This window comes from Odocoileus virginianus, chromosome 13 (assembly GCF_023699985.2).
Source record: "Odocoileus virginianus isolate 20LAN1187 ecotype Illinois chromosome 13, Ovbor_1.2, whole genome shotgun sequence".
NCBI classification, from domain to species: Eukaryota; Metazoa; Chordata; class Mammalia; order Artiodactyla; family Cervidae; genus Odocoileus; species Odocoileus virginianus.
In genome coordinates this window covers 23,617,423-23,631,183 of record NC_069686.1, presented here as the reverse complement: position 1 = coordinate 23,631,183, position 13,761 = coordinate 23,617,423, and the positions used below count along the sequence as shown (strand labels likewise).

The 13,761-nt window shown below is 37.5% G+C and overlaps 1 protein-coding gene across 4 annotated transcripts in view; it reads right to left on the bottom strand.

Annotated features, from left to right (window-relative positions):
- The window catches only part of LOC110125212 (sodium channel protein type 1 subunit alpha), a 137,881-nt gene that overhangs the window by 39,566 nt on the left and 84,554 nt on the right, over positions 1 to 13,761 (bottom strand). For all 4 annotated transcript variants that reach the window (XM_070476106.1, XM_070476107.1, XM_070476108.1 and 1 more), the window contains exons 14-17: positions 9,438 to 9,676; positions 7,918 to 8,091; positions 6,049 to 6,405; positions 4,275 to 4,757 (exon numbers count right to left, since the gene is read on the bottom strand). In XM_070476106.1, coding sequence (XP_070332207.1) covers positions 4,275 to 4,757; positions 6,049 to 6,405; positions 7,918 to 8,091; positions 9,438 to 9,676 — 1,253 coding nt within the window. The remainder of the gene's footprint in view (positions 1 to 4,274; positions 4,758 to 6,048; positions 6,406 to 7,917; positions 8,092 to 9,437; positions 9,677 to 13,761) is intronic.

Genomic DNA, 13,761 nt, shown 5'->3' with positions numbered 1-13,761 from the left:
TAAAACTAAAAATATCTGCTCTGTGAAAGGCATCATCAAGAGAGTGAGAAGAGAAGCCATAGATTAGGAGAAAATCTTTGCAAAAATGAAGCTGGGAAAGGACTGTTAACTCACAATGCACAAAGAATTCTCAAAACTCAACAATAAGAAAACCACTTGATTAAAAAAAAAAAAACAGGTCAAAGTTCTCAACAGATACCTCATCAAAGAAGACAAACAGATGACAAAGCAGCATATGAAAAGATCCTCCGCACCATATGTCTTCATAAAATGTAAATTAAAAAACAATGTTCAATGCAGGACTATTCACAGTAGCTAGGACATGGAAGCAACCGAGTTGTCCATCAACAGATGAATGGATAAAGAAGCTGTGGTCAGTCAGTTCAGTTCAGTTGCTCAGTCAAGTCCGACTCTTTGCAAGCCCATGAACTGCAGCACTCCAGTCATCCTTGTCTATCACCAACTCCCAGAGTTTACTCAAATTCATGTCCATTGAGTCGGTGATGCCATACAACCATCTCATCCTCTGTCGTCCCCTTATCCTGCCACCTTCAGTCTTTCCCAGCATCAGGGTCTTTCAAATGAGTTAGTTCTCCACATCAGGTGGCCAAAGTATTGGAGTTTCAGCTTCAGCATCAGTCCTTCCAATGAATATCTTGGACTTATTTCCTTTAGGATGGACTGGTTGAATCTCCTTGCTGTTCAAGGGACTCTCAAGAGTCTTCTCCAACACCACAGTTCAAAAGCATTAATTCTTCGGCCTCAGCTTTCTTTGTAGTCTAACTTTCACATCTATACATGACTACTGAAAAAACCATAGCTTTGACTAGATGGACCTTTGTTGGCAAAGTAATGGCACATATATACAATGGAAGCTGTGGTACATATATACAATGGAATAATACTCAGTCATAAAAAGGAATGCGTTTGATTCAGTTCTAATGAGGTAGATGAAGCTACAGCCTACAGAGTGAAGTAAGTAGAAAGAGAAAAAACATCTATTATATATTTATATGGTATCTAGAAATATGGTCCTGATGAACCTATTGCAGGGTAGCAATGGAAATGCAGACATAGAGAACAGACTTGTGGACACGGGGATGGGGGGGGAAGGAGAGGGTGAGATGAATGGGGAAAGCAGCATGGAAACAGATACACTACCATATGTAAAATAGATAGCGAGTGGGAATTTGCTCTATGACTTGGGGAGTTCAAACAAAGGTTCTGACAACCTAGAGGAGTGGGATGGGTTGTGAAGGGAGGTTTAGCAGGAGGGGACACCTGTATACCTATGGCTGATTCATGTTGTTATATAGCAGAAATCAGCACAATATTAGTTGTGGACAATTGTAATTGTCCTTCAATGAAAAATAAAGAAAACCAATGTGGTACCACTACACATCTGTTGAGCATCACTGACTCAATGGACATGAGTTTGAGTAGACTCTGGGAGATGGTTAAGGACAGGGAAGCCTGGTGTGCTGCAGTCCATGGGGTCACAAAGAGTTGGAGGCAACTGAGTGACTGAACAACAACACATCTACTAGAATGGCCAAAATCCTGAACACTGACAAGACAAAATGCTGTGGGCAACAGGAGCTCTCCTTCATTGCTAGTGGCTATGAATAAGCATACAGCTACTTTGAAGCCAGGTTGTAAATTCTTACAAAATAAAACTTACACTTTGCATACCATCAGCAATTGCCATTCTTGGTATTTAACCAAATGAGTTGAAATCTTATGTCCACACAAAAGCCTTCATACAACTCTGTTTATAGTGGCTTTATTCATAGTGGCCAAAACGTGGAATAACCAAGATGTCCTTCAGTAAGTGAATGGATAAACAAACATCCAGACAACAAAATAGTACTTAGCACTAAAAGAAGTGAACTATCAAGCCATGAAAAGACATGGAAGAGTCTTAAATGCAGATTACTAAGTAAAGGAAGCCAGTCTGAAAAGGCTACATATTATATGACTCCAAGTATATGATATTCTGAAAAAGGCAGAAACAGTTACAGATCAGTGCCAAGGTTAGTATAGAGGGATGGATCAATAGAGTTCAGAGGATTTTTAGACCCATTTAAACTGCTCTGTGTGATTCAATAACAGTCAATAAATGCCTTCAGACAGTTGTGCAGAAGAGTAGAGTGAAAAAGCTGGCTTAAAACTCAACATTCAAAAAACAAAGATCATGGCATCTGGTCCCATCACTTCATGGCAAATAGATGGGGAAACAATGGAAACAGTGACAGACTTTATTTTCTTGAGTTCCAAAATCAATGCAGATGGTGACTGCAGCCATGAAATTAAAAGACGCTTGCTCTTTGGAAGAAAAACTATGACCAACCTAGACAGCATATTAAAAAGCAGAGACATTACATTGCCAACAAAGGTCCATCTAGTCAAAGCTATGGTTTTTCCAGTAGTCATGTATGGATGTGAGAGTTGGACTTTAAAGAAGGCTGGGCATTGAAGAATTGATGCTTTTGAACTGTGGTGTGGGGAAAGACTCTTGAGAGTCCCTTGGACTGCAAGGAGATCCATCCAGTCAATCCTAAATGAAATAAGTCCTGAATATTCATTGGAAGGACTGATGCTGAAGCTGAAACTCCAATACTTTGGCCACCGGATGTGAAGAACTGACTCATTTGAAAAGATCCTGATACTGGGAAAGATCAAGGGCAGGAAAAGAAGGGGATGACTGAGGATAAGATAGCTGAATGGCATCACCGACTCCATGGGCATGAGTTTCAGCAATCTCTGCGAGTTGGTGATGGACAGGGAAACCTGGCCTGCTGCAGTCCACAGGGTTGCAAAGAATTGGACATGACTGAGCAACTGAACTGACTATAAAATGGATAATACCAAGAATGAATCCAAGTGTAACCTATGGACTTTGGGTGATAATGACCCATCAATGTAGATTCAACAAATAAAAGGAATTGGAGTATGTGGAAATTTTGCTGTCTTCCTCTCAATTTTTCTGTGAACCTGTTTTAAAGATAAAAATGTTTAAATAAATTTTTAAAAATTTGGACTATGTAACCTAAGCCATCTTACCATTTTTGAGACTTCCACACAATAAATGGGAAGTGAAGGTGTTTTTGTTTTATGTTTCTTTGGAATTATCTTTTAAATCCATTAAAATTTCAGACTAATATTTCTAAGTCAGTTGCTATGGACTGAATTGTGTTCCCTCTAAATTAGTAGTTTGAAGCCATAACTCCCAGTGTGACTCTATTTGGAGACAGGGCTTGTGAAGTACTGATAAAGGTTAAGTGAGGTCTTGATCCAACCTCTAATCCAACAGGGATGGTGCTCTTATAAGAAGAGAGACCAGAGCTCACACCCACTTGCTGAGGAAAGACCATGTGAGGACACAGTGAGAAGGCAGCTATCTGCAACGCAAAGAGAGAGCTCTCCCCAGACCGTGACCCTCCTAGCATCTTGCCCTTGCACTTTCCACTCTCCAGAAACGTGATAAAATACATTTTGATTGTTTCAGCCACCCAGTGTGTGGAGCATTGCTATGGCAGCCTAAAAGATTAACATGTAGTTCAGAAGAAAGTGTTAATTGCTCAGTCATGTCCAACTCTTTGCAACCCCAAGGACTGTGGCCCACCAGGCTCCTCTGACCACGGAATTCTCCAGGAAATACTGGAGTGGGTAGCCATTCCCTTTTCCAGGGAATTTTCCTAACCAAGGGATCAAACCTGCATCTCCTGCATTGCCGGCAGATTCATTACCATTTGAGTCACCTTAATGGAATGACATAGACTATTTCTTGTTGTTAAATTCTCTTCCATGTATGTGAATTAGTGCAATGCAGTGTAAGATATACAGAGCTCATAAAGACTGTAAGTTCAATTATCAGCTATACCTCCTCATTAGTAATATGGGCTTAAATTTCCTAAGCTAATTTTCTTCTCTGACAGGTTAGAATAACAACAAATCTTTCTGAGGTTATTACAAAGATTAAATCCAATGAAGCTTGTTCATTCCCTGAATCGTTCATTCATTCATCATCTAATAAATACCCATTACTTAGGATGAGAAAACTTATACTACTAGGATGAGAAAACATACACATGTATTATTCTTTAACTTATTAATCATCTCACTGAGCTTAAATCTTTGGTTCTTCAATGAAATAATATTTTATATTATGGCAAAAATATCCTACATGGAGAATACATAATCATAAATATAGGCAATATAATACATGTATATACATATACATATTATATCCAACCACATCTATAAAATCTTACCTCTTTGCTTTCTTCCAGATCTGATTCACTACTGAAGTCCTCCGTGTTTAAATTTTCAAAGTCAGATTCTCCTACAGCAATTGGTACAGTCACAGTAAGACTGGGATTGTTTATGAAGGACATGTAGTCACTTTCATCAATAATGTACTTTTCAACACTGCTGCCGGTTCCTATTCCACTTGTAGTTCCATTTACGTCTTTAAGATAGTCAAGATCTTTCCCAATCTCTGCTGTATGATTGGACATACAATTGTCTTTCCTGTTGTTTAGATCATCAAGTGGTTTAATTTCATCTAAAATCTTTTGTTTTCTAACAAAGGACTGTTGAATAAATTCATATATTTTTCTCTTCACATAAGCTATTCCCTTGTGCATCCTATCCACAGCAATTTGGAGATTGTTCATTTCATTATCATCATCAGTGGCCGCAAGGTTGTCTGCACTAAATGAGCTCAGAAGCAAGGCCAAAAAGAGGTTCAGGACCTTAAAAATAACACAAACATCATTATAATTTCACCCCAATGTGAAGAAGAGCAGATTGAGATCACTTATTCCTTGAAATGTTGAGGAAATTAGTGACTAGAGTTCAGAAATCTAAATTTGTGATCTGGCTTAACAGCTATGCCACAATTCATCCATGGGCAAAGACATGATTTCCATTGGTCTCGAGTTCCTCTACTTATAAAATGAAGACTCTGAATGAGCGGACCTAAGGTTTTACTAAACATATGTGATTATAAGAAATAAATTTATATGGGCTCTATATAAGAGTTCTAAACTTAAAATTCCTTAGTTTTTAAAATTATGCATTTAATTGCATATTATAGTTTCTTTTTTGATGAAGAGATATTAAATTGGATATTAATTGAAAGAAAATCATTATGATCCAGAATGAGAATTTTGGGCTTAACATAGGCATCAACATATATTTTCTTGATCTACTATTTTTCTCATACCCCACTGTTGACTAATTAGGACAACTATTTATAAACAATCACTAATGTTTCCATGAGACTGGCGCTGCTGCTGCTGCTGCTAAGTCGCTTCAGTCGTGTCCGACTCTGTGCGACCCCATAGACGGCAGCCCACCAGGCTCCCCCGTTCCTGGGATCCTTCAGGCAAGAACACTGGAGGGGGCTGCCATTTCCTTCTCCAATGCATGAAAGTGAAAGTAATGTACATATCCTTTGGGGTATATTATATATTTTTATATGGTAATGGTAAGGTACCAAACCTAAAAGAGAGGACGGATTAGTTACTCCATGTGGGTTAGGAATCCTTAGCCAACCTCTGTTTTGATGTAAGAATTGACTAACCCAGGTTGGTTCATGCATCTGCCTTATAATATAGAGTGACTGAATAGTATCTATAATGAACAGGCAAAGAAAGGTTGAAATAGCTAGGAACAAAGGAAAGTACCACTTTTTAGCCCTATACTAGCAAGTAAGTTTGGGTTTTCTCTAAATTTATTTTTTTTCAGACTTTTCCCTTCCTTGGATCTGAATTTTTTAAATGTTTCCAACATATCCTTCTAAACCTGTCTTTAATATTATACTCCATAGGAGTTCACATAATAAGTGTGATGAAATGACTGGCAAAACAGTTGAGAACAAACATTGTAGGGTCACTGGTTGTGTTTGTCAAAGTAAGATTATAAGTGTATCCAAGGTAAGAGACTTATTGATAATCATAATTTTTGTTTTAGACAAAATGGACATCATTTCACTGTGCTCTTCATCCATTTCTGAAACTCATATCTTAAATGGGTACATACCACCAGGTTGCCAATGACCATGACCATCATGAAGACAGTGAGGCACATGGCTTGACCAGCGACCTCCATGCAGTCCCACATGGTCTCTATCCACTCTCCACACAGCACCCGGAACACAATCAGGAAGGAGTGGAAGAAGTCATTCATGTGCCAGCGCGGGAGCTTACACTCACTGTTGATCTTGCAGACACAATCTTTGTAACTTTTACCAAAGAGCTGCATGCCAACCACGGCAAAAATGAAGACGATGATGGCTAACACCAAGGTCAAATTTCCCAGAGCCCCCACTGAATTGCCGATGATCTTTATTAGCATGTTTAATGTTGGCCAAGATTTTGCCAACTTGAAAACTCGGAGCTGGAAAATAAAAAATATATATATGTTATTATGACCAATCTTTGAAAGCATTACATGTGAGGTTTACCAAGAAATGATTAAAATTGAATCTCTAACAACATTTGCTTTACAGATGTTGTAATGGATGTTAATTGAATTTATTGTAGTGATCATTTTGCACTATATACAAATATTGCATCATATGTTGTAAACCTGAAATATAGTATTATATCAATTATAACTGAATAAGAAAGATATTGAAGTATATAACAAAAGACATTTTTTAAGAGAGTTAGTGGATGTCCGTGGCCACTACTGATTGCAAAAATTACAATCTTGATTGGGGAAATAGGTAAGAACCACCTTGCATTCTTGCACTTTGCTTTCCAGACTTTTAAATCCATCTACCTTTCGACCTTAACCAGTTAGAATGACCTGTGCCATTGCACTGTCATAGCACCACTCTCCTAAGCAAAAGATGTGAAGAGCAGGCTGTCTGGATGTCTTTGTGTCAGTGCTTGGCTTTACTCCAAGACATATTTCTAATCTATCAGGAACAGAGACTTGTGAGCAAATGTTTCACTTCACCAAACAAGAAGCAAAGGTCTTCCCAAAAGGAGCTTCTTATTTAAAAACAAACAACAACAAAAAAGCTCTCTTACAACATCTGTCCTATCCTTGACCATGGCCAGTCTCATGGCTAATTTTTGGACCCCTCCCTCCCACCTAGGAAGAATCTGATCCTTCCATGTTTTATATAGATTATTTTCCCTGAGAGTGAATTTTTAATTATTTCTTGGGGACATACTCTCCCTGTTTTGTAAAGGTGGTTGTAAGGCATACCTGGACTGACACTAATATTAATATTTGATCTCAATGATTTCTGCTGAAAGATACTCATTTGTCAATAGCAGGCAAAATAACAGCACACAGAGGCCTGCTATAAGTGAAGTGTTTATTATTCATAATGCTCCTCTGGAGCCCTGACATAGCTAGCTGCACCTGCATTTAAGAACTTGGAATATTTCCCATGACTTCATAATCCTTTCCATATTTGCAAGCACATATATGTGAATCAGTGGACTAAGTAAATAATTCTTCTGATTCCTCTTCTCTGATTTTGGGAAGGAGAATCTTTTCCAGAGATACAATTAGAAACGGTTTCTACATGCACATCCTTATCTGATTGTTATTCACCAATACAAAAGGGTGTTTATATTTTCAAAGTACTATTAAAATACATTTTCATTAAAATATTTTCTTAGATGCAAAAATATTAACTGCCATCATCTCTAGAAACAATAATTAGTTGGAATGGTAATTGAGTAACATATTCAACTTTATATGATCAGGATTTTTGCAATAAAGCTTTTTCCTAAATATGTGGGAATATTTTTTCCACTTAGGGACTGTTTTTAACAATGCAAATGTTACACAAAAAACTTAAAATGTTAATGGTGTGTGGTAAAATCTATGATGCAAGAACCCTGATTGTTGGAAAGGTTTTTGTCTTTGTACTGTTTTGTTTTTTACCAAACGGAATGAACGAAGAACTGATAATCCTTCCACGTTGGCCAGGCCAAGCTCTACCAGGCTAAGCGTTACAATAAAACCATCAAAGATATTCCAGCCTTCTTGGAAATAATAGTAAGGATCCATGGCAATAATTTTCAGAAACATTTCTGCTGTAAAGATTCCAGTGAAAACCTAAGATCAAAACAAAGTTACTCTAATTCCATCAGATAATGATAAAGTATCATGACATAATATTTGCTCCTAGAACAAAATGTTTACACTAGTAATTATTCTATTACTTGATTACATTTGCACAGTAATTTATAGTTGTTAAAAAGCTCTCATATATGTTATTTAATTTTATCCTCAAATGAAACACTGTTAAACACATAATGTGAGTATTATAGTTCTTACTTTACCAATTAGGAAACATGTCTTCAGATGGGTGTAGTGGCTTGCCCAACATCAAGTAGAAAGTTAGAAAAACTAGGATTTGAGAGCAAATCTATTTTTAATCAGTGTTCTTTCCATTACATCAACTGCATTTTCCTCCAGACTTCATACAGCACAGGTACTGACAAGATTTTTCCCAAAAACAGTTTTATCTATAAGCTTATTCCCACTTCCCTCTACTCAGACAGTTATTTCACATGAGCACCCATATTATAATATGTGCATTATCATTATTTATTATGCACATGAAAAAATTACTTCAATGGTAAATACTAGAACTTTAAAAATAGGAATACTATAATTCAGGATGCTTTACATATTTTTCTTTCTTACATCAAAAACTTTAAACCTCAAAACAAATATTATGAAAAATGAATACATTATTTTAAAGACCTTTATTTCAGCAAATGAAAGCTAATATTCCTAAATTGAGACAACAAACAATTTTTTTTTTTAAGCTCAGAAGAGAAAGAATTGGGTAGAAACCTTCACCAAAAATGGCCTTGTTAAAAAAAAAAATGGCCTTGTTAATCATATAATGCACAAAATGTACTGGATATTTTTTATTATTTTATGGCTTTGATCTAGACTAGATGGATTAAACAATACAGGCCCTACCTAGATCTTGGAAGTAGAAAAACTGGAGCCATTTGTGAGTTGTTAAATAAGTTGTGGCTTATAGTGATGATGAATGACTAAGCAAGATAAAAAGATCTGTAATTTTATTTTAGCCTTCTATATGAAGGGAAACTGTGATAACATCATTTCAAAAAGTGTGTCCTTAAACTATGAACTGCTTCTGTGCATTGTTTTACTTATAAATACCAGTATTGATTTTTTTCTAGTAGTAATGTAGACTTTTTATTGCGGTCTTTCTCAGTTTCAGCTTGGATCTTAAGGGCTGTTAAGGGCTATTTTTGGCAAAGAATAGGGTATAGCCAGCTAGATATAATTCCCATCTTTTGAAAGCAAGGAAGTAGAAAGGGTGGTGGTAAGACTGCTAACTGCTATAAGACATTAAATGCAAACAGTTTCTCAAACAGAAAATTTGAAGACTGAACACATTTACCTTCCAATATGCTTACCAAGTTTCCTACTGTAAGCACATTATTGAAATGGTCTGTCATGGGATAGTGCTCCATGGCCATGAAAAGAGTATTTAAGACAATACAGATGGTGATGGCCAGGTCAACAAAAGGGTCCATCACAACCAGGTTGACAATATGCTTCACTTTTAACCAATATGGTGAACAGTCCCAGATTAAGAATATGTTGGAAAATTTATACCAACAGGGTGGGCATTTCTGCCTGGATTCTTCAAGTTCTAGATTAAAAAAAAATAAAAACAACCACCGAAAGATATTTTTAAACATATATATTCCTCTCAGATCCAATAGATTTCACTAACCAAACATTCCCATTTGCTATAGTTAACCTATTTTTGTACTTCATTATTTAAAAAAAAAAATGTGATTTAAAAAATAGAATTTACTCTTTAGATTCCACCCCAAAATTTCTTCAGACATAAACATAGAACAGGGGTATCAAAGAATGATTTTCTTCTCTTATGCATTGATATTGTGGCTCCATATTTGGCTCTAAGTTACGTGGATTGTCTTTTTAATAGAGATACTGTGTGTAATCCTATGTTAATGTCTGGCTATGCTATCATCCTGAGGCTATAAGAGAGCCAAGAATCAGCTGTTTGTTTTTATTTTGTGAGAATGACCCATTCTTCCCCTCCAATCCTGAGTGTGTTTAGGATGGTATCAGAAGTCCTAAACTAAATGGAACAGAAAATATGGTCACTATGACTAATAGGATTAGAAACCCTTTACAGAAATACTTCATTGTGCGTTTTTAAGGAGTTGCCACACACAGGATTCTGTCATTTTTGACACTGCACCCAAGTACTGCATTTCAGATTCTTCTATTGACTATAAGGGCTACTCCACTTCTTCTAAGGGATTCTTGCCCACAGTAGTAGATATAATAGTCATCTGAATTAGTTTCACCCATTCTGTTCCATTTTAGTTCACTGATTCCTAAAATGTCGATATTCATTCTTGCCATCTCCTGTTTGACCACTTCCAATTTACTCTGATCCTTGGACCTAACATTCCAGGTTCCTATGAAATATTGTTCTTTACAGCATTAGACTTTCATCACCAGACACATCCGCAACTGGCTGCTGTTTCTGCTTTGGTTCAATCTCTTCATTTCTTCTGGAGCTATTTATTTGCTCTTCTCCAGTAGTATATTAGGCACCTACCAACCTGGGGAGTTCATCTATCAGTGTCACCTCTTTTTGCCTTTTCATGTTGTTCATGGGGTTCTCAAGGCAAGAATAATGAAGTGGTTTGCCATTCTCTTCTCCAGTGCACCACGTTTGTCCAAACTCTCCACCATGACCTGTCCATCTTGGGTGGCCCTACACGGCTTGGGTCATCGTTTCACTGAGTTAGACAAGGCTGTGGTCCATGTGATCACTTTGGTTAATTTTCTGTGATTGTGGTTTTCATTCTGTCTGCCCTCTGCTGGATGAAAATAAGAGGCTTGTGGAAGCTTCCTGATGGGAGGGACTGGCTGTGGAGAAACTGGGTCTTGCTCTGTTTTGCTCTTGTTCTGTGGGCAAGGCCATGCTCAGCAAATCTTTAATCCAATTTTCTGTTGATGGGTGGGACAGTGTTCTCTCCCTGTAGTTTGGTCTGAGACAGAATGATCTCAGTAGCTTCCAAGGCAAATCATTCTCTATCACAGTAATCTATGTCTATGCCCCAACCACTGATGCCAAAGAAGCTGAAGTTGAATGGTTCTATGAAGACTTACAAGACCTTCTAGAACTAACAACAAAAAAAGATGTCCTTTTCATCATAGGGAACAGGAGAGCAAAATTAGGAAGTCAAGCAATACCTGCAGTAACAGGCAAATTTGGCCTTGGAGTACAAAATGAAGCAGGACAAAGGCTAACAGAGTTGTTTTTTTTTCCCCAAGAGAACACACCGGTCATAGCAAACACCCTCTTTCAAAAACACAAGAGATGACTCCACACATGGACATCACCAGATGGTCAACACCAAAATTAGACTGATTACATTCTTTGCAGCTGAAGATAGAGAGCTCTATACTGTCAGCAAAAACAAGACCAGGAGCTGACTGTGGCTCAGATCATGAACTTCTTATTGCCAAATCAGACTTGCATTGAAGAAAGTAGAGAAAACCACTAGACCATTCAGGTATGACCTGAATAAAATCCCTGCATAAAATACAGTGGAAGTGAAAAATAGATTCAAAGGATTAGATCTGATAGACAGAGGGTCTGAAGAACTATGGACAGAGGTTCATAATGCTATATAAAAGGCATTGGCCAAAACCATCCCCATGAAAAAGAAATGCAAAAAGGCAAAATGGCGGTCTGAGGAGGCTTTACAAATAGCTGAGAAAATAAGAGAAGATAAAGGCAAAGGAGAAAAGGAAAGCTATACCTATCAAATGCAGAGTTTCAAAGAATAGCAAAAAGAGATAAGAAAGCCTTCCTCAGTGAACAATGCAAAGAAACAGAGGAAAACAAACAATGGGAAAGACTAGAGATCTCTTCAAAAAATTAGAAATACTAAGGGAACATTTCATGCAAAGATGGGCTCAATAAAGGACTGAAATGGTATGGACCTAACAGAAGCAGAAGGTAGTAAGGAGAGGTGGCAAGAATACACTGAAGAACTATACAAAAAAGATCTTAATGACACAGATAACCATGATGGTGTGATCACTCACCTAGTGTCAGACATCTTGGAGTATGAGGTCAAGTGGGCCTTAGGAAGCATGACTACTAATAAAGCTAGTAGAGGTGATGGAATTCCAGCTGAGTTATTTCAAATCCTCAAAGATGATGCTGTTAAAATGCTGCACTCAATATGCCAGTAAATTTGGAAAACTCAGTAGTAGCTACCGGACTGGAATAGGTCAGTTTTCATTTCAGTCCCAAAGAAGGACAATGACAAAGAATGTTCAAACTATCACACAATTGATCTCATTTCACATGCTAGCAAAGTAATGCTGAAAATTCTGTCAAGAGAACTGAGAACTTGAACTGAAAACTTCTAGATGTTCAAGCTGGATTTAAAAAAGGCAGAGGAATCAGAGATCAAATTGCAAACATCCATTGGATCATAGAAAAAGCAAGAGAATTCCAGAAAAACATCTACTTCCATTTCATTTACTATGCTAAAGCCTTTGATGTGTGGATCACAACAAGCTGTGTTAAATTCTTTAAGAGATGGGAATACCAGACCACCTGACCTGCCTCCTGAGAAATCTGTATGCAGGTCAAGAAGCAACAGTTAGAACTGGACATGGAACAGTGGACTGGTTCAAAATTGGGAAAGGAGTATGTCAAGGTTGTATACTGTCACCCTGCTTACTTAACTTATATGCAGAACACATCATGCAAAATTCTGAGCTGGATGAGGTACAAGCTGGAATCAAGATTGCTGGAAGAAATATCAATAACCTCAGATATGCAGATAATACCACCTTAACAGCAGAAAGCAAAGAGGAACTAAAGAGCCTCTTAATGAAGGTGAAAGAGGAGAGTGAAAAAGTTGGCTTAAAACTAAAAATTCAAAAAATGAAGATCATGCTATCTGGTCCCATCACTTCATGGCAAACATGGGGAAACAACAGAAACAGTGACAGCTATTTTCTTGGGCTCCAAAATCACTGCAGCCATGAAATTAAAATGCTTGTTCCTTGGAAGAAAAGCTATAACTAACCTAGACAGCATATTAAAAAGCAGAGTTATTACTGGGCTGACAAAGGTCCATATAGTCAAAGCTATGGTCTTTCCAGTAGTCATGTATGGATGTGATAGTTGGACCATAAAGAAGGCTGAGCATCAAAGAATTGATGCTTTTCAACTCTTCAACTGTGGTGTTGGAGAAGACTCTTGAGAGTCCCTTGGACTGCAAGGAGATCAAATCAGTCAGTTCTAAAGAAAATCAATCCTGAATATTCATTAGAGAGACTGATGCTGAACCTGAAACTCCAATACTTTGGCCACCTGATGCAAAGAACAGACTGATTGGAAAAGACCCTAATGCTGGGAAAGATAGAAGGCAGGAGGAAAAGGGGATGACAGAGCACAAGATGGTTGGATGGCATCACCAGGTCAATGGACATGAGTTTGAGCAAGTTCCGCAAAGTGGTGAAGGATAGGGAAGCCTGGTGTGGTGCAGTACATGGGGTGGCAAAGAGTCAGTCGTTACTGAGAGGCTGCACAACAAAACACACAGGATACATTCTTTACAGTTGCAAAAACCATGGAGTTTAAGTAACTTTTTAAAAAGTTTCTAGAATATAGAAATATATAACCAATAACTCTTAAATAAAACCTATGATGTTTTCTTTGGA